The 23,157-nt window shown below is 46.7% G+C and overlaps 2 protein-coding genes and 1 long non-coding RNA gene across 7 annotated transcripts in view; 1 reads left to right on the top strand and 2 right to left on the bottom strand.

Annotated features, from left to right (window-relative positions):
• The window catches only part of ARHGEF16 (Rho guanine nucleotide exchange factor 16), a 41,111-nt gene extending 31,812 nt beyond the window's left edge, over window positions 1–9,299 (bottom strand). The window contains exon 1 of one of the 3 annotated variants that reach the window (XM_073316609.1): window positions 9,278–9,299. Coding sequence is in view for 1 of the 3 variants with exons in the window: in XM_073316608.1 (XP_073172709.1) it covers window positions 5,920–5,935 (16 nt within the window). In the remaining 2 variants the exon portion in view is untranslated. Of the gene's footprint in view, window positions 1–5,442; window positions 5,548–5,919; window positions 6,179–9,277 lie in introns of those variants that run through there. The other 2 variants (XM_073316608.1, XM_073316610.1) reach the window with 2 other exon arrangements.
• Window positions 5,075–14,587, top strand: LOC140900055 (uncharacterized). Its single transcript, XR_012155540.1, has 3 exons — window positions 5,075–5,208; window positions 6,838–6,964; window positions 13,247–14,587. It is a non-coding gene; the product is annotated as an uncharacterized lncRNA (long non-coding RNA).
• Window positions 14,588–18,148: 3,561 nt separating this feature from the next.
• Window positions 18,149–23,157, bottom strand: part of PRDM16 (PR/SET domain 16) — a 435,888-nt gene continuing 430,879 nt past the window's right edge. For 2 of the 3 annotated variants that reach the window (XM_073316649.1, XM_073316650.1), the window contains exon 17: window positions 18,149–21,519. In XM_073316649.1, the coding sequence (XP_073172750.1) occupies window positions 21,385–21,519 (135 nt within the window). In that variant the 3' untranslated portion in view covers window positions 18,149–21,384. The remainder of the gene's footprint in view (window positions 21,520–23,157) is intronic. The other variant, XM_073316651.1, reaches the window with a different exon arrangement.

The raw sequence follows: 23,157 nt of genomic DNA, 5'->3' as shown, positions 1-23,157 counted from the left end.
GTGTGACCAGTCCCCTTGAAGTCAGTGGGACACCTCATGTGCGTGAAGTTAAGCATATGCCTATGTGTTTGCAGGATCATCACACAAGAATGCATTCAGGAGCACCTTAGCACAAGGCCGATTACACTGACCCACCAGCTACCACTAACCAGATCCATTAGGTGGGCCCTTTTCTTACTCAGTCACTAAGCACTGAAGAAATGAGCCAAGCTCTGCAACCTCATTCAGGGCACGGGCTCTTCCCAACCTTGCAGGGCTGGTCTACAGGCTTCCCCTCTCCCGCCTGGGACACTCATCCTGAGAACGGCAGTGTGTGCTGTGTGCAGATATTACACAGGCTCAGGGAGGCTGGACACTCAGGAAGGAGGGAGAAACTAGATCCAGCTTCTTCTCAGACTAGCTGAGCTGGTCAGGAAACATGGCTCCAGGGCGGTGGATCTTAATGCCATTTCTACCTGACATTCCCTTCTGTGGAAAACGCAATAAAGAGGGAAAGACTTAAACATGCCTTCTAGTATTACCGAGCTGACACTGGTGGGGGATCAGGGGTTTTCATTCTGGGCAGTGGCTAGTTCTGAAGTGACTCAGCTCTACCCTCTGTCAGAGAGAGAGAGAACCAGGGGTGAGTCTTTGTCTCAAAGATGCTAATCCCAACATACCACATTCAGCTTCCCACTCAGCTAGCTCCACTACACGTGACATGCCCCCAGAACCTCCAGGTGGATTTGGACACATATGAAAGGCCAATTTCATGGGTTTGTCTTATTTGATGTTTGCATATGTTGTGTCCTGAAGCATGAGATTTGATCACCCTTATATCAGTAGACACTACAGATATTACCGGTTGCAAAATAACATAACCCTTGTAAAAATCCAATTGCCAATAACCTCCCAGCAGATACAGAAACACCATTCTACTAATCATCAACCGCTATGGTCAGTTTAACAACAGAGCCAGGAGTTAACCCTGCCACATCCTCCCCTGGGCCCAGCCATTAGCCATTGGATGGGCTATAATCCTTTGCAGCTGGGGAAATTGTTTTATCTGCCATTAGTCCAGACTGTGCCACGTCACACTAGGAATGGAGTGAATACCTGCTGTGAGTTCACAGGTCAATGATATCTGTCCCGGAGACTGCCTCTCCCTGAGCAGTTTGTTCAGTGGAAGGCAGGAAGGGAGAGGCAGGTGCTTTTGCTTGCTTTGCAGTACCAGAGATTGCTGAATTAAGATAGCAACAAACAGAGGAGTGCTTTGCACCTACATAGCCACAACCATTCTGGGTCCACGCAGCACCCCATCAACATGAATTAGAGCCTCACACCACACTGCCACTCTGCACTCAACTATTCCCACCAATAAGAAGTCATATTTGACTAATATCTTTTGCTTCAAGTACTTCACAAACTTAAATGTCCTCTATTCAATCTATACACCTGTGGCTGAAACCCCGACACCTCTCAATTGAAAAGCAGCAGCAACAAAACAGAAACTGCAGGGGCCCTTTCAGCTGGCAGCTCATAATCAGCCCAATTACACTTGGGCAAGGACACGGGGGTTGCCCTCCATGCTATTTCACAAAATGGCATGTGATTCTTAATGACCACAGGCCATATACAAGACCTCAGTTTTCCATCTCATCCAGAAGGCTGTGTCCAGCATCACCTGAGTAATTTCACATTACTCTAAGCACTGGCTCAATACTGGCTCTCAAACAGTAGCTCCATCTGATGAATCAACAGCACCAGCTTTAAACTTACCTCTTGCACAAGTCTCATTGTTGCTATCGCAAGTTTAACTTACAGGGGTTTTTGTGGAGCCTAATTCACTACTATTTGCAAGCACTCCAAGATCCTCAAATGGAAGGTACAAAAGCATTCTTACCTTTTGTTGGTTTATTCCAACCAAGAGTTTGGAGCTGTACAGAATAACAAAGCAGAGACAATCCCTGCCCAAAGAGCTTACAGTTTAAGAGACAAAGATGAAGATTTGCAAGAGAAACTAGTGATTTTGGGTGCCCAGCCTGAGACACTCGAAAGGGACCTAATCTTCAGAGTGCTCTATGCTTTCTGAAATCCAGACCCCTTTACAGTGCCTTAGCTGGGTATCCAAAATCACTAGTCCCCTTTGAAGCTATTGGCCTGACTGGGGAATTAAGAGGGAATAGTTTAGTGTCTTCTTTATGCCATTATTTCTCAGACCAGGAGAAGGATCATGTAACTATTCGGATCAGTGCTACCCAGGTCACAAAGCTCCTCATACTCTCTTGCCTTGCTATTAATTGTATATAAAAACCCTTTAAAGTGGGTTTTATGTATTTCTTCATTTATTTTGCTTCAATGCTCAGAGCGAGACTCTTTTGAACGTGCCCTGACCAGCCACAGAAATTAAATACAGGTATTGTCCAAGAACAATTACACAAGTCTAATAAATGCAATTGAGGCAGGGGAAACTATGTCAGATTCCTCTCCCTGGAACCTGCCCCCCAGCAGACAGTCTGTTTGTTTATTTTGTCATTCCAAGAAAGTCCCTGACCTTCTTGGTTTCAGCAGCCTTGCTGGCTCCTGGGATTTATTTCCCAATTGGCTGGGCAAAAATTTATTCAGTGTGTATCTTTAGATTTGATTTTGGATGCAAACCCAACAGATAGTTTTCGGTTTCACAGTGCAAGGGGGAAGATGATGGGCAAGAGAGCATTAGCCAGGCACAAGCTCTGCGGAAAAGCTGCACTCCAGTTAGGAGCAGTTTGCCGACTCTCAAGGAGACGTTGAATCTCGTTGTTCCAGCAGCACACTGGATGCCAGGACTCCTAAATTCTACTTGTGAGTGACATTGGGCCTGCTGTTCAAGTGCTCTGTGCCGCTGTTCGCCCGCCTGCAAAGTGGGTGTTCTACCCACCACACCTACACTGAGGGCTGTTGTGAGGCTACATGGCTCATTACCTGTATAGTGCTCCTGGGATCCTCCTCTGCTGGAAAGATGCTAACAAAAGAGCCAGGTCTATTACATCCTCACTACAACAAAGAATGGGGTGGGCCCTGCAAGGGCAGCCTCACAGTGGGGACGCTCTGCACTCTCCCCACTGGCCAGGCAGGGTGGAGGCAGCGAAAAGGGAATGTTACAAAACTGATCCCAGCCGGGAGAGCAGGGCCAGACGTTCAGAGGAAGTGTCCCCCACCTGCAGGACAGCCATCAGAACCAGGACTGTCCCATTCTCCAGGGCCTGGTTTGCAGAGCCAGTCTCCACCCCTGGATGGGAGCATTGCCTTCTGGCAGGGCTGGGAACAGGTAAGCGAAATGGGCAGTTCTTTAAAGAAATCAATCACACCCACCAACTCTGGGTTAGCAACGGACCTGGCTCTCACCTCCACTCTGCTTTCAGTTCCCAGTGGTGGCAGAAGTAACCTCGTGGCCTCTGGGGGACTCCCAGCTCTGCAATATGCACCTGTTTAATGGCTTCTGTAGACGTAACTGGGCTCTTCACACCAGAAGGAATTAGTCTCCAATAGCAGTTTGGACTCACTGCTTGGAGCTCCTTGAGGCCCCAACAGCGTTTCCCTGGCCACACAACATCCCTGAAGGGTGGGGGAGCCTTGCAGTAGCAATCTTAGAGATGGGGTGGTGAGGCACAGAGATGTTGGAGGATTTGCCCCAGTGCACGCACCGTGCCAGTGACACAACCCACCCGCTACAAGTTGCAACATTTGTATTAACAACAACAACCAAAAGCACAGAGACACACCTGGGGCTTGTCTACACACAAGCTGGACTGTTTCAACTTTACCAGGAGAGTCAGGAGAGCATGGCCACCCAATTATAGCTATTGCCAAACAGGAAAGGGAGCAGAACACTAACAGAACTGCATCCATAACAGAGGTTGGACCAGCATAACTTCTCTAGAAAAAATAAATCTCCCATTCCTAACCACAATAGTTCTACTGGTATAAAAACCCACGTATAGGCCAGGCGTTCCCTTCCATATATGCTGCTGAAATGGCTAGATACCAAATCCCACTGCATCCTGAACAATTAACTGAAGCTCTCTCAAATTAGTCATCACCAGTGGAGCTCAGTAGATGTCCCAGGAAGGGAGTCAAGAGATCAAACTAACACCTTAATCTAGACTCCCATTGCATCTCTCCAGGCTGCAGTTCCCAGAGGTCAAGAAACAGGCCACTCTGAGAATGGGAGATTGTTAAAGCCTTTACTGAGCAGAGTTCTGCAAAAATCTGAGCTGATGCACTCTACAAAAACAACCATAAAAAACACCCAAAGAGCTTCGCTAAAGATTTTAGCACATGGTTTTCTAGCCATTCCCCCACCCTCTCCCAGTTTTGTGGCTGCAAATAAGGAAGGACGGGCTTCCAAGTTTGATGTAGAGTCTTCACGGGGGGATACAGTGGTGATATCAAAACATGGTCAAATGGTCAAATCAAAACATGACAGCATGGGAGAACTGCTGGCGATCATTAGTCATCAGCTACCCCAAATAGCTACACCATCAGGCTGTCATGAAAGCTCACTATCCCAGTTCTCAGTGCCCATGACTCAGGTGTCTCAGAGCAAATACTGGTTATGAACCACAAGGTGAAGTGAAAAGATAGTAATAATCCCTCGCTCTTATAGAGCGCTTTTCATCCACATCTCCCTTTAAAATGCCAGTATTGTTATCTCCATTTTAGAGATGGGGAAACTGAGGCACATGGGGACTTGCCTAAGGTCACCCAGCAAACCGGTGGCAGAACCAAGAATCAAATGCAGGTCTCCCGCATCCCAGGGCGATGCACTGTCCGCGGGCAGGGGCGCCCGGGACGTTTCCCCTCACGGTAGGCACAACAGAGCCACCCTCGCTTCACGGGGTCACGGCCTGGGGGGGCTGCTGGGCCAACTAACAGGGAGTGGGGGCTGAGCCGCTGCAAGCCAGGTCACAATGCCACTTGGCTTGGGGGCCCTCTCTCATGGGGGCGCCAAGGCAAACTGCCCCTTCCCCCGCCCTGCCAAGCAGCCGCACCCGGGGGCGGGCAGCGGGGCTCCGTGCCACCCAGCCCCGAGACAGCGGGCGGGCGGGGGCTCCTCTCTGCAAAGCATCGCTGGGGCCGGGCTCAGCCGCAGGGGAGCCAGGGGCGCCGGGCGGCCGGAGGTCCCAGCCCCGCAGAGCCCCGCGCCGGCTGGCGGGTCGTGCCCCAAACATCCAGCAGGAGGAAGCCGAGGTGCCGCCCCCGCCCCGGGCCGCCCGCCTCGCCCGGGGCAGCGGCCAGACCCCGGGGAAGGGGGCGCCCTCGGGGCCCGGGCTGCGGGGGGGCGTGCGCGGGGGGGGGGTCCCGTGTTGGCGGCTCGGGACCTGCAGCCGGCCCCGGGGCCGGGGCAGGGCACGGGGGGGGCCCCGCGAGGGAAGCGGCGGAGGAAGCCGGACCCCGCAGAGCGGCGCCCCCCCCTCCTCCTACCTGTGCGGCCGGCGAGCGAGCCCGGAGCGCCCCCTCCCCCGGGCACTCGAGCCTCCAGCGCCGCCCCGCCGCCGGGCAGGTGCGTGTCCCGGGCCCCGCTCCGCCGGCCGCAGACTGAGGCGGCGAGAGGCGCCCGCCCCGCGGAGCCCCACCCCTGCCCGGCCCGCCCAGGCAGCCACCTGGCCGCAGCCCGGCTGCTCTTTGGGATTGCCCTGGCCAGGGGTCCCGCTGCAGCCGGGGTCCGTCCTAGACCGGGGGGGGGGGCAAAAGTTCCCGCCCCAGGGCCACGTCTGGCTCTGGGAATGGGGGAATGCTCATGCAAGGGGGGGGCTGGGGTGCGGGCTCTGGGGTGAGGCCAGAAATGAGGAGTTCAGGTGGGGGCTGGGCTGTGGGGTGGAGTTGGGGGTGCAGGAGGGTGCTCTGGGCTGGGTTCAGAGGGAGATCCGGGTTGGGGTGCAGACTCCAGGCAGCGCTTACCCCGAGCAGTAGGCATGTCCCCTCTCTGGCTCTTATGCGGAGGCCTGGCCAGGCGGCTTTACACACTGCCCTGTCTGCAGGCGAGGGCCCTGTAGCTCCCATTGGTCGTGGTTCCTGGCCAATGGGAGCTGCGGGGGTGACACTTGGGGCGGGGGCAGCATGTGAGCCCCTTGGCTGTCCCTATGTGTAGGAGACAGAGGGCGGACATGCCACCGCTTCTGGGAGCCACGCAGAGCAGGCCCTGACCCTGCTCCCTGGCTGGAGCTCAAGGGCCGGATTAAAACATCTGCGAACTTGCTGAGAGTGCAATGCAGCCCATCATGCAGATCATTAATGAAGATGTTGAACAAAACTGGCCCCAGGACCGACCCCAGGGGCACTGCGCTTGACAGTGCCTGCTAACTAGCCATCGAGCCATTGATCACTACCCGTTGAGCCGGATGATCTAGCCAGCTTTCTATCCACCTTATAGTCCATTCATAGCCCATACTTTAGCTTGCTGGCAAGAATACTGGACCCCTGGGGTGCTACCGAAAGGGAGATGAGCTGGGGATGGAGGCCGAGGGGTTGGCAGAGGTGGAGGCTGGCGAACGTAGCCAGCACTGCTGAACACCAGAGAATCTCAGCTTTAGGTTTGTTTGGGTTTTTTTTTTCTCCCCAAAGTAACTCTCTCTCTCTCACTCTCACGGTGGCTGAAAAAAGCCAGAAAAGGTGAAGTGAAAAGCCCTGAAAGCTCAGAAACCGGAAGGCAAAGACAGACCCCAAATGTATTACAAAAAAAACCCTCATGATTTTTAAGCCAATCTTGTGATTTTTGAGTGGCTGGAGTTTACTCTACAGTTTACACTTGGCAGTACTGTATCCCTAAAACAAGCCTCTTACACCAGCACTTGCCTTCTCTGTCTACCTCCCCAACAGGGCGGCAGTGTACTGAAGGGGGGCCCTGTCTTGCCCCAAGAACATGCTGAAGAGCAAAGAGCTCACTAAAGAAGTTCAGCAATTTGTTTTTAAAGTCTGATTTTGGAAGAAATTCTAGCAAAATCAGGTAAGCCACTTGTGAGTGCGGGGAGGACACAGCCTTGCCCCATGTGGACGTAAAGGCAGCAGCTCTGCCCTGGGTTGAGCTATTTAAAAATTGGGTCCGTCTTCGGGCTTCAGATGTCAATGGTGTGTGATATTAAATCAAGGTTTGCTCTCCTCGCTAGCAGCTGTCGTGTAGGGTACTCTATGTGCCCGATTCCCAGGGCCCAGCAGTGCCATCATCTGCCCGTGTGCTCATGAGTGTAAATCATTAGCACTGCTAGGAAGGAATGGAGAATTCCCATCTGGGTGCAGTGAGGCCCTGCTTTGCAAGGATCTGAAGGACAAAGCTAGGCGCAGGGCAGGGGAGTATCAGGTTCCAGTGAGTTTTGTCTCCAGGCAGAGCAGTGTGGCTACATTCCCGGGCAGAAGGCGGGAGCTGTGTAAGGCTGCCCTCTGCTGTTCCAAGGGTTGTATTGCAGAGATTTCAGGAGACCACAGGTGCTGCGTATTTAGGCGGTCAGACCAATTTTATTACAGTGGAACAGATGCTTGGCTTCCCCAGGGCGTGGGATAAAGTTCTTGGTGAACCTACCTGGGGGCCTTGCTCCTTACAGACAGGTTAACCTGAAGCATGGGAGTAGGCCCGTGGACTCCTTGTCTGTGTGTTTGTCTGCTCGGGCTCCTAGTCTGGAGTAAAATAGGACAAATGGCTCGTTACAGTCACATGTCTGTGCGTGTCCGCACAGGCACATGTGGTATAATACACTCCTCCCCGGGCTGGAGGCATGCCGTTATTTCCAACACTTCACTACGGTGAAATCGCAGCAAGTTGAGTGCACTGGGTTGCCTCCCAGCTAAATTAATGGAGCAGCTGCTTTGCTGGCTAGAACCTTTGGCTGAGAAGAGCTGTATTTGTATATTTCAAGGTAGCCAATATCCTAGTATGAGACCCTAAGAACATGTTAGTGTGGATAAATAAATAGGCAGAAAAGGTTTCTTTGGGGGCCAGTTGGACCCCCAGTGATTTCAATGGGACTCAATGCACATGCAGGGATCTGCACTAGCTAAACCTCATGCAGGATTTGGGCTTATCTGGTACCAGGTAACTGGGGTTCAGGGAACTAGGACTAAGGGGGACAAGTGGTCAGGAACTGATTCCATGAAACATTAGTCTGGCGTTAACATTTCCTGCTTGGGATCCCTTGGTGGCCTTGAAGCTAATCTTTAATAATTTCTCATGGCAGTGTCCCACATGCAAACACTTTCCAGAAGGCTGCGCCCGCTATATGTGCCCGCTTTAATTTTAGCACGAGCTAGTCAAGGGGCCCACTGTGTGAGCTAGCAAACCACACACACACTCTCTCTCTCTCTCTCCTGTTGGATAACTGTGCTCAACTAGGCACAGGGTAGAATGCCTTCCTCCCCACCAGAGATGCTGCAGGAATAGTGCAGCTGCATGCCCGTATGCTCAACATGGGCAGCCCCATGCCCAGCTCTCCCTTCCCCTGCTAGGGCAGGAATAATCTGTAAGGAGGTTTGGATACCGGAAAGTGAATTAACTCGCAGGCCGTGCCCAGGAACTTGTCCGTGTAGCGTGCACATTAATCCTACTTGGGACTCCTGACACACAGGATCCAAAGCATCTTCCCTACAAGATTTTTGCAGTGATGTAAGGGAAAGGCCAGGGCTTCCATCCCTCTGCATCAGCCCCTCGTTGGCCAGGTAGAGCCAGGTAGTTACAGAGGGCCTGAAGGGGGTGGGGGGGGCATGGTGAAAAATTAAGTGGGGAGCTGGCAGGGCTCAGTGAGCCTGTCTGGGGAAGGGAGTTGTCAATATTATCAAGTTTTCTGCTACCGTTGGATCCCTCAGTCTCTGTGGTGTGTGCTGAATGACTGTGCTCTCCCTTCTCCATAGTTTGCTGTATTTTATATTTCTGGCTCCTGGTGGATGGCCCAAAATATTTATAAACTGTCATAATGGATCGTGCCTGGGCACCCTCCAGCAGTAGACTGTACCACGACAGGGGCTCTTGCCTCAGTTTCCCCTTTCTTCCACCCAGGAAGGAACAGTTTCTCAGTGTCTGATAAAAGTCCATCTCTGGGCATAATTTATTCCTTCCCACCAGTGCAGCAATTCCTCAAAAGCTTTGTAGTAAAACCATTCTCCATTTCTCACAGCAAACATCTCAAGACACAGCGGGTCTCCATTCCCCTCTCCAGGGACATCACCACCAAATCCCAGGTTTGTCCCCTTCTCCCCTCTGTCCCCCCACCCTTCACTCCAGTCTCTGCCCGGAAGGTTCCCTGCAGTGCTTGTCTCCTCCAGGCCTCCCTACCTGTGAGTCCTGCTCCTGCTCAGTGGGATCCACTCTCCCAAGCAGCCCTCTCACTTCCAGGCTCAGCTTCCCCTAAGCAATGTGGATCCTCCACTTTTTCCCAGAGGCCGTTGCCCAAGGCATCTGGTCAGCCGGGGTCCCCAGCTTTGAACAGTGCTCACCAACAGGCCTGTTTCAGCTCCCATTCAAACTCAGCTCTCCCACCACTCTCCCGTAAGCAGCTCCTGTCAGCTCTTCCTGGTTGCTTCTGGTCTCTTCCCTGAGTCTCAGGCAGCTCTCACCCACCCCTGTGGGTCTGATTCCCACAGTCTCCCCGCCTCTCAAGCCAGCTGCCCTCTCTGAGGCCTCCTTTGGGAGTTAACTGACCAGTCACAGGTGCACAGCCTCATCCTTCTTAAAAGGCCACTGTTGCCCTGGGGCTCTGCCTCTGATCAGGGTCATCTTATAATTGCAGCGAGGGGCAAAGAGAAAATTCTGAGGTTCTGTGGAGTAAATGAAGAATTTACTTCCTTGTCACACAAATGAAGAATTCAGATGCCTTCTCCAGAGCAGAAGGAGAGACTGAAATGTAATGATAAACCGCTCCCTAGTGGCACACAGTGATATAGCTATGGGCTGGCTGGCTGGGACGAATCCCCCCCTTCACATGGAGGCACGTTTTGCACAGCAGCACCCTGGCTTGTGTGCACCCAGCGGAGGCCTTGCCGATGCTGGGAATCGTGGGCTCTTCTTCCAGCCCTAGTTCAGCCACACTAGTGCTGGCCGTGGCCCAGTCACTGTTGCAGGTTGGGTACGGTGGGTTTTCTCACCTTGTCGTGATACTCCAGGGCTAGGGCTGTTGCTAGCACTAGTCAGAAGTAGACACGTGTCTAGTGGGAGTGCACCCTTGAAACCAGCACTGATCTAACTGCAGTTTCACTCTAAGTCCGAGAGAGAACCTTCCAGTCCAGCAGGATCAGTTCCTGTTTCTCCAGGGACGTGCGTCACAAGAGCTTCAAGGTGCCTGCCAGAAATGAACAACAAGCTTGGAACCGTACTCATTTCCAAGCCTTGGTTCTGCTCCTTTTCCCCCCATACCTTCCTTCTGGGCCATCCGAACAGCACCGTTCCTGTCTATATAACTTGTATCGCAAGCCTCTCACTAAACCACACTGACACTGAGGAAGAGCTCTGTGAAGATCGGACGCTTGTTTTTCTCCCAAACAGAAGTTGGTCCAATAAAAGGTACGATCTCACTACCTTGTCTCTTTAATATCCAGGAACGGACACTGCTATAGCAACACTTCAAATGCTAAAACCCAGTTACACTTTCCAAGTGCAGTCATCTGTCACTGGTTTCTCAGCATTTTCTGCGCCTTTCTTCACATCTGAGCTGATCGGCCTGCATTATATAAGAACTGAGCTGCATTTTCACCCCAAACTTGTTCCCAACACTTATCGGGAGCCAGTTTTTGTTCAAAAACTTAAACCTTTAAAAAAACAAACAAACCCCAAATCTCCATGCTTCTCCTTTTGCTGGGAGAAAGAAATCCTGAGATCTGAGGATAAACTCCAGTTCCTACACTGTCGAGATGTGGGACATTTGCATTAGCATTTCCAGCATGGGTCACCTCAGCATACAGGTTTCAGGATCTTTAGAAGTTCCCCCCCATCACTTGTTACTGACATCGATAATCTGGGGGTCTTGGCTCTGCTGTCCGTGGGCACAAGCTGATGTAATAAGGGGCATTTTCTTTGCCTTTGAGGATGGCACTGCGATGGAATTTGATGTGGGTGTTATTGTACCCACAACAATTGAGCTTTTCATTGCAGATCTTTTCCTTCATTATTTTCCTGACCTATTACGTAGCGCCAGTGTTCATATGGGCATCTTCCCTCGCTGGGCTCTCTCCAGGAAATCTTTTTGCAGTGACCTTAACATGATACAGGGAGCTATTAGCAAGGCTGTTGGCAGAAACTTTGTCTTCACTCTGTTTGGTGATGGTGGTTGGGGGCAGGGAGATGGCTGAACAGGGCACATCTGCTCACATTTCTAAGGCTGGCTCTCCAAGCCATCTCTCTACTGGTAGAAGAGCTGTGATGCTGGCATCCAGAACCATTGTTGCCAAAGGTCAAAGCAAGGAGGAGGCTAGATCAAGCTATCCATGGGGTTAGCGGGATCAAGGTGTTGATTAGAACTTGTGTTGCTTAAAAAATTACTTTTAGAAATAAGCCCACTCCAGATCCCTTGCACTGAAGAGCCTTGAGTGCGGAAATATTCCGATCCAGAACCAAATTTTGCAGCTGGCTCCCTTCTTTGCACTGAGCCAAACCAAAAGCACAGCTCCAACCATCCCAAACTTCAGAAGGGTTTGGCTTACCCTTCAGGCATTGTGGCTAAGCCCAGGCCTAATTATTCCTATATTTAATTTCTGCGCTTGAACTAACACAAGAGAAGTTGTTTCCATAGTATTTCCAGTCCAGCCACAAGCAAGAAGGGGCCAGAAAACTCACAAGACAGAGTGCCCCTTTGATGGACTTCAGATAGTTTGAAGAAGTTCTGACACCTTTAGAAATTCTCCCATCACACTAACAGTTGGCAAACGAAAGTATCAATTCCTGGGCTAGGTCAGCGATGGAAAGTAGGTGACAGCTAGCACTCTAGTGAATAAGTGGGACTGTAGATTTAGTGACAATTCCAGCCCACACAGTTATATTCGCATCTTGCGATCCAAGAGTGAAAAGCAGCCCGTGTAGAGACCAGCATGCAGCCCCACTTGGGCCACTTAAGCCCTATTCTGAGAGCCTAAGTGGTACATGGGCTTTGTGCTGGCTCCCTGCATGAGGGAGGCCTAAAGAACCCAGATCCCCATTGTTACCTGTCAGCAATGGTACCAGCTACCAACCGGCACCAGCTGGCCCAGTTGCAGCAGACATGCCAAGGATCAAATGAGTGTAACGTGCTGGTTGTCTCCACAGCAGGGTGTAGGCACCCTGGAGCAGGCAGGTGTGAGAGACGCTGGTGCTTTCACTCCTGCGGATAAGTGGAGGATTGCAGTCCAGCATCTTTCACCAACACTAGATTCACTCAGAAAAGGTAAAAAGAAAATATTATCCTCGTTTCCCAGAGGGAACCTGAAGCATGGGGAGATTAAGGTCCCAACGGAGTAAAGCACTTGTGACCCCAGAGATACTACTCGTGTTTACAGCAAGGGCACATATTTAACTGCCCCGCTGAATTGCAAGTCTAAGAGACTGGCCTAGAGTCATGCTGGATTTTAACCCAGATCTCTGAATCACAAGACCATCCTTCCTCTAATCTTCCTGACCCTCGCCCTCGCTTTTGGAAGTCACCCCTCATTTGTAGACAAATATACATATAACTGCATACCTGTCTACCATGCTTCCTCCCACCTTTTATCTGCCTTGTCTGATTCGATTGTAAGTTGTTTGGGGTGGGTGCAGCCTCTTACTCTGTGGACATTCAGTGTCTAGCACAGTGGGGCTCTGATCTACGCTGGGCCTTTAGGTACTGTGATAAAAATAATAATAATAATAAAATCCTCCTATGCACTTCAAATATTGATCTCAAATCCCTTGATTGCATCATTTAATTTATTATGTTTTGTATGTTAAAGAAAATAAGGTTATCAACACAGAACTGAGGTACAGCAAGTCAGCAAAACCTGACCCTGCTCAGCAATACTGTATGGATCCACCCCACAGCTGATAACACGCATTTTGCTGGGAACAGATCTTTCCTTGACCTTCATTTTTTCCTCCCCTGTTGATTTTTTTCCCCTCCCTAAAAATGGAGCCTTTTTCTTGCTAGTTTATGGTGAGACTCAAATGCTTTCTGGACGACAAAGTCCACTTGTCAGCAATATTCTCTTAAATGTCTCTGTTCTCTCTCTACAGCCTGCCTGACAATCACTCTATTATTGGAGCTTTCTTATCCAATAGATTTCTTTTTTTTTTACTCCCCTCCAGGGCTAATAAGGAGAGAGGTTGCCAGCCGCCACAGAGATGCCGAGGATTTCAACTCCGAGTTCGGCTGAGACTGAAACCCTTATATGGCAAACTCCGGGAAAGTGCTATTATGTTGTATGCTGGATACTGTCATTTGAGCACTATGAATTACTTTTTGAAGCATGGCCCATTCATCAGTTTTGTAATGCACATTGTTAGTTCAAAGACCCTGCTTTCAAGTCATTTTTGCTCCCAGCGCCCCCACTGAAACATCTGACCGCCATCTCTAGATATTTCACTAACTCTTTGCTCATCGTGTTGAAGTGAAAATATTTGCCATGTATTTTAATTCCTCCCTCTTATAATGTATGAGACTCACCTGCCACTAAGGATTTTTTGCTAAGCAAGAGGCACTCCTGTTAGCCAATGCTACTGGGTACTCAAATGTCAAACTGTCTCTTCTTGACCTGGGAAGAACTACTCAGGAGGGTTAGGGCATCAGGAACCTAATTTACCTTAGTTGTCTTCTCCAAAACATCCAGAAGTTCTGCTTAAAAGATCTCTTGCTGCATTTCAGATGTGGCCATGTAAAGGTTATGCTCATTAAGGTAATTCTACCATATTTATTTACAATGCAAATGTCCTGCCAACTTGGGGTAGGCCCTGTTCATGTCGTCACCACAGGTACTTCACTACTGAAAAGTGAGTTCATGCCATTTGTGCTCTGTCACACAGAGTTGCTTAGACTCGTCCTCATCCTTAGAGCAGTCCTCATTGGCCTTCTCTGAAGAAATACTGCCAGCACTTTAGAGTTCCTCTTGCCATTGGAGAACCCCTCCTGGGTCTCTAGGTCCATGTGATGTGTAACTTACAGTGGAGAAAAGAATTGACTGGCCTAACTCTGTGTTAGAAGACAGCAACAACAATGGAGTGGGTGGGTGGAGGGAATCCAAGATGCTGTTTGCCACAATTGAGACTACGAAAAAGTCCCAAACCCAAACTTTTACAAACCCATCTTTCCCCATGCCTTAAACCAAACAGCCATAATAGGCCCCATCCCTTAAACAAACCTGTATTCCATGGAAATTCATGGGGCTGCTGGTGAGTTTGTTAGGCCCAAACATCTTTATTATCATTTCTCTACTGTCAAAATGAAAATGCTGGACCACTTTCAGGCATCACTTTGTGGTACTTTGTCTTGTGCCAAGAAAGTTCACAGGGCCATTGCTTAGAAAAGCACACAGGTTTATTGCATATCAATCTCATGTATAAATTCATTGTAGCATTGGAAAGATTACATTTGGTATACATTCCTATTCTACAGCATTAACCTCAAAATCAGCTTTCCTATTCATTATTTTAAAGGTCTTTCTCTACACAAATACATTTGCCTTTTATCACAAGCATCAAAATGAAATTTGTAAAATCGCTTTTTTTTAATTATTTTCTACACTTCATATCTTTTATTTCATTATGCTCCCAACACAGCGATTTCATATTAATTAATAACTGCCACCTCTTTTTTTTTCTTCCTTGGCAGTTCAAGGCTCCTAGCCTTGGACGCAAAACCTAATCACATATACAGTAAGTGCATCTACAGAATTTTTTTTCTTTTTGATAAAAATTTCACAAACAGACACAATAATGACTGCTAAACACAAGTCATGCACAGTTTACTTATAAACATAACAGAAGCAATATACAATCAAGAATGATATGGAACAAGCACCATCCTCTTTCTCAATGTTTTTTAAACATTATATGAAAACCAGACATTTACAATTGATTTTTTTTAAAAAAAACAAAACACTATACAGTTCTAAAGGAAAAAAACAAACAAACCCTAAATCAAATCTGTATTGTAACAATGGGAGAAGGAATGACATAGGATGCACAGATTTATGATTTTTGCAAGCATAATATATATATGTTTTAAATTACATCTTCTGCAGGCTGAAAATGACATCAGGGCAAAACATCTCTTACTTTTGAAGAGAGTAATGAGAACGTAAAATACATTGAGAAATATTTTCAGAATTACTTTGTTCACACGTGAATTGCACATTTGGAAATCAAAGCTGCCTTTTTTTTTTCCTCTCTCTTTTTCGTTCTTTTCCAAAAGTGGTAATAAGAATCAATGACAGAATAAAGAAAAAATATTGGAATAATGCAATAACATTTTAATCACAGTATCACTCAACACTACAGAGAAACAGTTTCATGGCTTTAAACACTACTGACCATCAACTAGGAGCAGAGCTTTTGCCCTCATGTTACCAACGCAAATCTGAGCAGATTGTTTCACTCCCTGCTTGTTTTTAAACAGGCAGCAAAGTGCAGGTTCCTACACCATGATGCTTCCCCCCACATCCCCACCACACACACACACACACACACACACACACACACACACACAAAATACAGCACGTAAAAATTGAATGTAAGTCAGTAGATTGAAATAGGCTGGAGGGGTGAGAGGGGGGCTTACAGTCCAGTGCTTTGATGCTTAGAGTCTAAACATGTTAATATGTCATTGTGCAAGTGCTTTTATAAATGCTTCGTATGAAATGAAAAAGAGAAGCAGTTTTCAATAACTATTGAATTTCTAAGTGCTGATTTTGGGGAAATCGAGAGGCTCCACTAATCGTTTTGAGCAAGAAGAAAATCGTAACTTTGTTTTTTGTCCTGGAATGTAGTATAGCATTTCAGCTCATGTTTTGTTCTTAACCCTTTCGGTTTGGTTTGCTGCTAGCATGCTGCTCTGCGGGCTGGGCTCTGATCATCCAGTGACGTAATGGCATGTTGGACCCAGCTGGTATGTTCAGCAACACAGTAGATGCCTTCTGTAAGGAGGCACCAGCAGCCCAGCAAGTGTCTTCAACAGGAACATGCCTGGTATGTCTAACAGCAAATCTGGTGCATTCTACCTGGACATACCTGGATCTTCCAAAAACAAAACAAGTGCAATCTACCTGGATGGACCTGGCACATTCCGTCGCACAGCAGTTGCATTGCACCTTGTATCTGCCGAGTGATTCATATAGTTATTTTGAATGCTGGTATCTGAGTGAGCAATAGAAAGGAGTAGCAGAAAAAAATTTTTTTTTTTGCTTTTATAATTAGCTCATATATAAAATTTCTAAATAAAGTAGCAATCAGTAGAAGGAAGGGTCCCTCCGTCTTACAGTTTTATTTCAGCAGTACTGAACAGTTTGGCATAGCCAGAGGCTGCTAATAGCCTCCTTGGATCCACCTAGTGATTTGAACAATACACAGCAGGTCCCATTTCTCACTTCCCACTAGTATGGCAATATGGCTACCTGCTGCAGACATGAAAACAGGTAAAATAAATAGCCCCCATCCAACAAAATTCTTAGTTATAATCACCTCTTGGATGGTACCCTTGATTTCAAACCATTACCAGGCCTTATGGAAATCACTCTAACTCCACCCCTTGATGTACCACATCAACAGCATTGGTTCCTGAGCATAATATGTTAGTGGTGTAGGGTGTGCGTGAGCTGCACGGCTGCAGCAGAGGCCCCAGATCCTTCCCCTGGCTAGTTCTGAAGGAGAGGCTAAGTTCTGATTGTGGGATCTTTCTTGCCTCTATTTATTCTTGACATAAGCAAGTCTCAGGAAACATCCTTCAAAATAAGCGGTTTTTTGTTAAAGCCCCAAAAACATTAGCTACAAATCGCAACGTTTTGAGTGCAATTAAAGAAGGGGCTAAGGGATAAACATAAATTGGATTCGGCATTGTATTTGCTTATCTTGCTTGGAAAAAATCTTAAAATGTGTAGCCAGTGCTGGTTTAGAGAAGTCTGGATACTTAAATTGACAGAGACCAGCTAGAAGAAAAGGAAGGAAACAAAGTGTGGTCTTTTTTGTTTTTTAAATAACAGGAAACATAAAAAAATCATTTTATGATTTAAAAAAAATTTAATCTTCTTAATATAGGGCTAGACTGTGTCACCCTTACTCACGGTGATTGGTAACGTACTACTCAAAGAGCCCTGTTCAAATCAGTGAGCTACTCAGCCCCAGAAATGGTGGCACACCCTGGTCCCTAGAAGGTAAACAGATATTGCTCATTGTCAGGCACAATTAAGAGCTTTTAACACATTGTTCTTTTGAAGAAACAATGCAAGAAATAACAGGGCAGTGTCCACAGACTGGAGGGAAGACAAAAAAGCCTTTACAACATTTCTGTTTCTAAGATCTTTGCCTATGGTTTGGAGATGAGGTCACCATGGCAAGTTATCCCTATATATGGAGAAGCAAGGCTGACCCCTCTTCAAAAACCCATGCCATCTACTTACAGACAAAACTTAGGATCGGACCCTGCAAATACCTACTTCTGCTCTTAGAGCTTGATCTTGCAAGATGCAGAGCACTCTTGCCCCGATCCAGAAAGAGACATTAGCATGTGCTTAACTTTAAGCATGTAGTAGTCCCATTGACTTCAAAGCACAGACTTTCCCGTTTTAACTGAATAGGGACAGACGTGCTCCTATGCTTAAGGTTAAGAATGTGCTTAAGTGCTTGCTGTGGGGAGTACTATGTGGTAAGCAGGGTTGGTGATAGTGTTGATAGGAGTGGGCCTCTGAGCCTTAATCCTGCAAACACATACATAGTCCCATTGATTTACTTTAAAACTACACATGTTTGCAGGATGAAACTTCACCTTGCAGGTTCTTCTGGGGTATGTTTGTTTCTCGAAAGAGTGAATATTTATAGTGATATAATATTGCTGACAACCTCGCTATATACTGTACCATTTTATTTTTAGAAGAGCCACCTTTTAGTTTTGGAAATTATACCAGTTACTTTTGTAAATGGCTACAAATGCCAACTGAATCAGTAAAAAGAAAAGGAGGACTTGTGGCACCTTAGAGACTAACCAATTTATTTTAGCATAAGCTTTCGTGAGCTACAGCTCACTTCATTGGATGCATTCCGATGTATGTAGCTCACGAAAGCTCATGCTCAAATACATTGGTTAGTCTCTAAGGTGCCACAAGTCCTCCTTTTCTTTTTGCGAATACAGACTAACACGGCTGCTACTCTGAAAACTGAATCAGTGTTATCCTGCAGCTACCCATCTACACTGCTCAATTTGTATTTCAGGTATTTACAAGGCATAGATTGCTTATAGGTAACAAAAATTATACTGATGGGATTTTGTTTCAATTCCTTTATAAAAATAAGCACTGATTCCCCCCCCCCCCCCCGCCAATATGGCACATTTGCATTGCATGCCATCCTGGCTACAATATGGAATTTCACAGTTGTTTTTATTTACAGTTTTTGTTGCTTTATTTCTCTCTCTCTCTCTCTTTTTAAAAAGAAAAGGAGGACTTGTGACACCTTAGAGACTAAGCTGTAGCTCACGAAAGCTTATGCTCAAATAAATTGGTTAGTCTCTAAGGTGCCACAAGTACTCCTTTTCTTTTTGCGAATACAGACTAACACGGCTGTTACTCTGAAATCTCTCTTTTTAGTTTGTTTCTTTTGTTTTTTATTAAGGGCATGTTGGAAGGGTTTTTCGTTTTGTTTTTGTTTTCTTGTGATATTTTTTCCAAACAATAAAAGAAATAAATAGAACACATCCTACATGCAAATGTAATTTAAACTCAAATTTAACAAAACATGATTGTCGGGAAAAGCGGCAGCAAGAATAGCAGGATTATTTAGGGTCATTTGGCACATAAAAAAATCTACTCCCTGGTTATCAATCATACAACATACAACCTTAATTACACAATTTTGGTCCTTCACTAGATACTTATATTAACATTATTTCTTCACAATAATGATATCCAATGCAAAAAATACTGTTAAGGAAGAAATAAAATAAGAAAAGAATTAGAAAAAAAATTACAAGTTATATACAGATTAAGGTAAATTCCATTAGGAAAAAAAACCAATTATTTTATTATTTTAAATTGGCCCCTATGGGAATAATTTAAAGCCCAAGTGAATGGCAAGTACTGTAATGTTAGCATAGGCAGACGTGCCAGGGAAAGGAATGTTCCGTCTGACTCTTAGAGACTGGTTTCTTTTGACATTGTCAGTTCTTGGGCTACACTTAGTCAAGAGCTTTGTGCAAACATCTGAAACCGGGGAGGGTATAGATCACTGTTGGATTCAGAGCCTTCAGCGCATATACATGGTGACTTGGAGAAACTAGCAGGAGGGATGTCGTCTTTCCCTGGGTGAACTATGGAGAATTATTTGATGTTGCTGATTATCCTTTCATTCCCTCTACCCCAGTGGCAAACAGAGGTGCAGCCCCAGGGGCCAGCTGAGTCCTGTGGCTGACCTTCTCTGGAATATGAGGTGTGGCCCATCAGGACTGCAAATCCCAGCATGCAATGCACCACTGTAATCTGAGCAATTGCTTCCAGATGGAGCATTGCATGCTGGAACCTCCTCTACTGCCATGATCTGCATCTTCATATTCAACAGCAGAGCAGCTGCAGTCTGTTCCCGCACAAATAAACTAGGGGCCCAATCTCGCAAACACTTACTAGTAGATGTATTTACTACTGTGAGAAGTTTCTCTGAAGTCAGCTATTGACCCAATTCTGCAAACACTGACTACTAGGTGTAGCACTTACTACAAGTGGTACACCCAGCTTTAAGTGTTTCGAGCCTGGTCCAAAGTCCATTGAAGTCGGCGGAAAAACTGCTAGAGTCAGGCTTGTACAGAATTGGGTCCTTAGAGCATCTGGAGGCTCCTAGGTGAGTTGCTGATGCAGCATTCAGATGGGCAAGTTTGTAGCACCCCTGATTCAACTTAAAGTCACTTGGTGGCAGGCACCTGTCTTACCTTTAGGCAATCCTGATTCTGTAACACCATATCTAGGCATTTCTCAGCACACACATTACAAATGTCAGAGTAGCCAATGTTATTCTTTGTAATATTTCTAACCCCTTTCAGAATTATGTTCAGGTTTAGTTTTACCTATAAAAATCACAGCTAGAACACCAGGTTGTTATTACAATGTAGAAATAGCACAAACTAATGTCACAGGATTTCTGGAGGCTGCTTTATGTCAGCAAAAGAGCTGAGACTTCAAAGCAATTTAAAATCATCCGTAAAAAATTGCAAGTAATTTTAGATCCAGAGAGAAAATATATTTCCTTAGCCACATGCTTGAGGAGTTGAGCTGCACTCATAAGGTTATTAAAAACAAGGATTTTTTTTAGCCATATTATCAAAATTATGGGGTAAATGATGGCAGGGTACTTGGCATAAGCAACCACCAGCAAACCAACACAAGGGCACAGGGCAGAGGTTTCTCCCCCAACATTGAAGAGAGAGCATTTGAAAGACCCTCTGGGAGAGAAACTACACAGTAGCTTTCTAGGGTCGAGCTTACGGGGCATTGTCTATGTATTTGTGTGCATGTATGAGCAGCCCCAGCAACGCTCCTTCTGCACCAATTATTTGTGCTCTTGGCAGAAGCTAGCCCTGTTTGGACATTGCACGTCAGGGAGCGTGGCTTCCCACAACAACGACTCACAACAACAACACTTTGCAGTGTAAAGATGAGTGCTGTTGTGAGGGGTGCCGAATTTCACGCTCTTTCAAAGAGCCAAGTTAAGTAAAATGGGTCAAATTCACCATTCCTTGGTATAACGCTGGTGACTATATCAGAATTATACCAGGGATGGATCAGTCCTAGATCTCCCCCCACCACACCCCAGCCCCCTTATGACTGCTATTCAACTGAAGTGAATGTGGTGTGTGAGGGGGGCAAGGGGTCGAATGACTTCAAGTTTTAGTTTATAAGCAGAAACCAGCTGGCTCAGTTATATTGTCTTGTAACTGTAAAGGGACCAGTATTTGATTGCACCATTGCAATTCACTTATGGTTTACACTATTCTTAGAGATGGTGGAATCCTAGGGCTGCTTCAGGGCTATCCAGTTTGGAGAGTTTCTTTCTAACAAATTAGAAACCAACAACTGTGGATAGATACAAATTCGCGAATTGTAGGGTAGATGTGACAGGTTTATTCTCCCAGCCAAAAGCCCAGACGACTCCCTGCGGCCCTCTGATCCATCTTCTGCGTGCTAGAATTTCTGATAGGGCAGTCACAGCATCACCACCTCCTCACTTGGACTCTGAACCAGTGCCTTCTCGACCCGTCAGAGATGGTTGATGGGATTAAAGGTCCCCGACTCTGAGGCTGCTCCTGCCATGTTCAACCAAGCATCCAGATTATTCTGGGAAGAAGTGTGAAGGGGAGTGTTCTCAGAAAGGGACAGCATCATTGCATAAGCCTAAAGGAGGGGAAGAAGCAGAGGAAGGGGAATGGGTGAATACACTCTCCTGGGTCCTGGAATAATCCACATGAAGTATAGAATCATTCAACGATTTACATATCAGAAACTGGGGACAGTCAGTGCCATTCACTTTGGTGTGGGCTGGGAATCCTACCTGCCAATCAATACTTATGTTCACACATGAGGAAAACCCAAGGACCTTACCATAGAGTTTTACCAGGCAGCAGTGGGTTTAACTTGCTTCCTTCCTTGCACCTTGCACTTCATGACAAATGCTGACACTTGCATCTAGGCCCCTCTCCTAGAGGACATTACTTTTCCCACTGAACATATCCCGGGAGTTCTTTTTCACATAGTTTTTAAAAGTGCATATGGAACAGTGTGCATTGCTGACTGAGTCGTGCCGATCCCCCCCACCTGGGCATGATAACTTTGCGGTACATCTGGGGAAGACAGGAGCTCATGCCTGTGAAACTTTGGCCTTCAGAAGTTATTGTTGACTCGTAAAAGGAGAAGTGTAAATGGGGGTTCAGATATATAAGACAAAAGTGACTCAGTGGAGATGAGCTTGTGCATGGCATGTTGTTTCATTTACTGAGCATTTCCATTGTGTCTGGAGGGAGCTGGAGCGTGTGTGAAGTTGTGTATGTCCATTTGGCAGTGTAAGCATGGTGTGTGTTTGCAGGCATGACTGTGTGTGTTCATTGCAGCACTACCAGCCGACAAAGCCTAGTCTGTGAATGCACAGAGACCACGGCTTTCTGTAGAGTAATTTGGTTGCTTTGCTGCTACCCAGGCCTTCTTCTCCTCCACTTTTGTTTGTCTCATTCATTTTTTGCATCTTGTCACAACCCAGGTCCTGATCCTGCAAAGATTTATGAATGTGCTGAACTTTGCACATTGTGAGTTAAAATCTAGGGAATTACCCATGGTGTGTAACGTTAAGTACGTGTATAAATCTTTGCAGGCTAGGGGCCCTAGATTGGACGCTCTCTTTACTGCAGATGTCTGTACAGTGCTTAGCACACATGTAATAAATAACAGTAATAAAACTTCCCCAAAACTCCAAATACAACTTCCCCCTCCCCCAAAGGAAGCTCAAATTCAGATCCAGTTCTCAGTCTCACCATTGTATCTCATGCTCGTCTGTATGTGCTGCAGGGCATTCTGCTTTATGGGTGTTTGCATGGTTGTGTGCATTTCAATACTACAGTGACAGTGAGCCAAAATTGATAGAAAGGTAAGATTTCTGTGCTGGTCTGACCAGATAAATATTATTTTCCCACCATATTGCCTGCACGTAATACATGCAGAGCAGAGAATTTTAAATTGTCCAAGTTATATCATATCTGACAAAATGTAACGTCTTAGATCTCACTTACTACAAAATTACGTTAAAAAACAATCATGTGCCCGATCTAACATTGCCATCAAGAAAAATCAAGTTGTGCCTAAATAGTTAGTACACTCAGCATATTAGTAGAAGGACACAGACAGAGGCATGCAAGTGGCTTGTGTTGAAAGTATAAATGAGCTCTTTTTTTCACTAGAAAAGAACTTCAGTGGTCTCGTCATAGCCAAAATACTCCCTTAAGTGCAGTCAAATCTGTACAAAATACCCACACTTCCAACAGG

The sequence above is a fragment of the Lepidochelys kempii genome, chromosome 18 (assembly GCF_965140265.1).
Source record: "Lepidochelys kempii isolate rLepKem1 chromosome 18, rLepKem1.hap2, whole genome shotgun sequence".
NCBI classification, from domain to species: Eukaryota; Metazoa; Chordata; order Testudines; family Cheloniidae; genus Lepidochelys; species Lepidochelys kempii.
The sequence above is the reverse complement of the archived record's forward strand: the minus strand, read 5'-3'. Positions and strand labels throughout refer to the sequence as shown.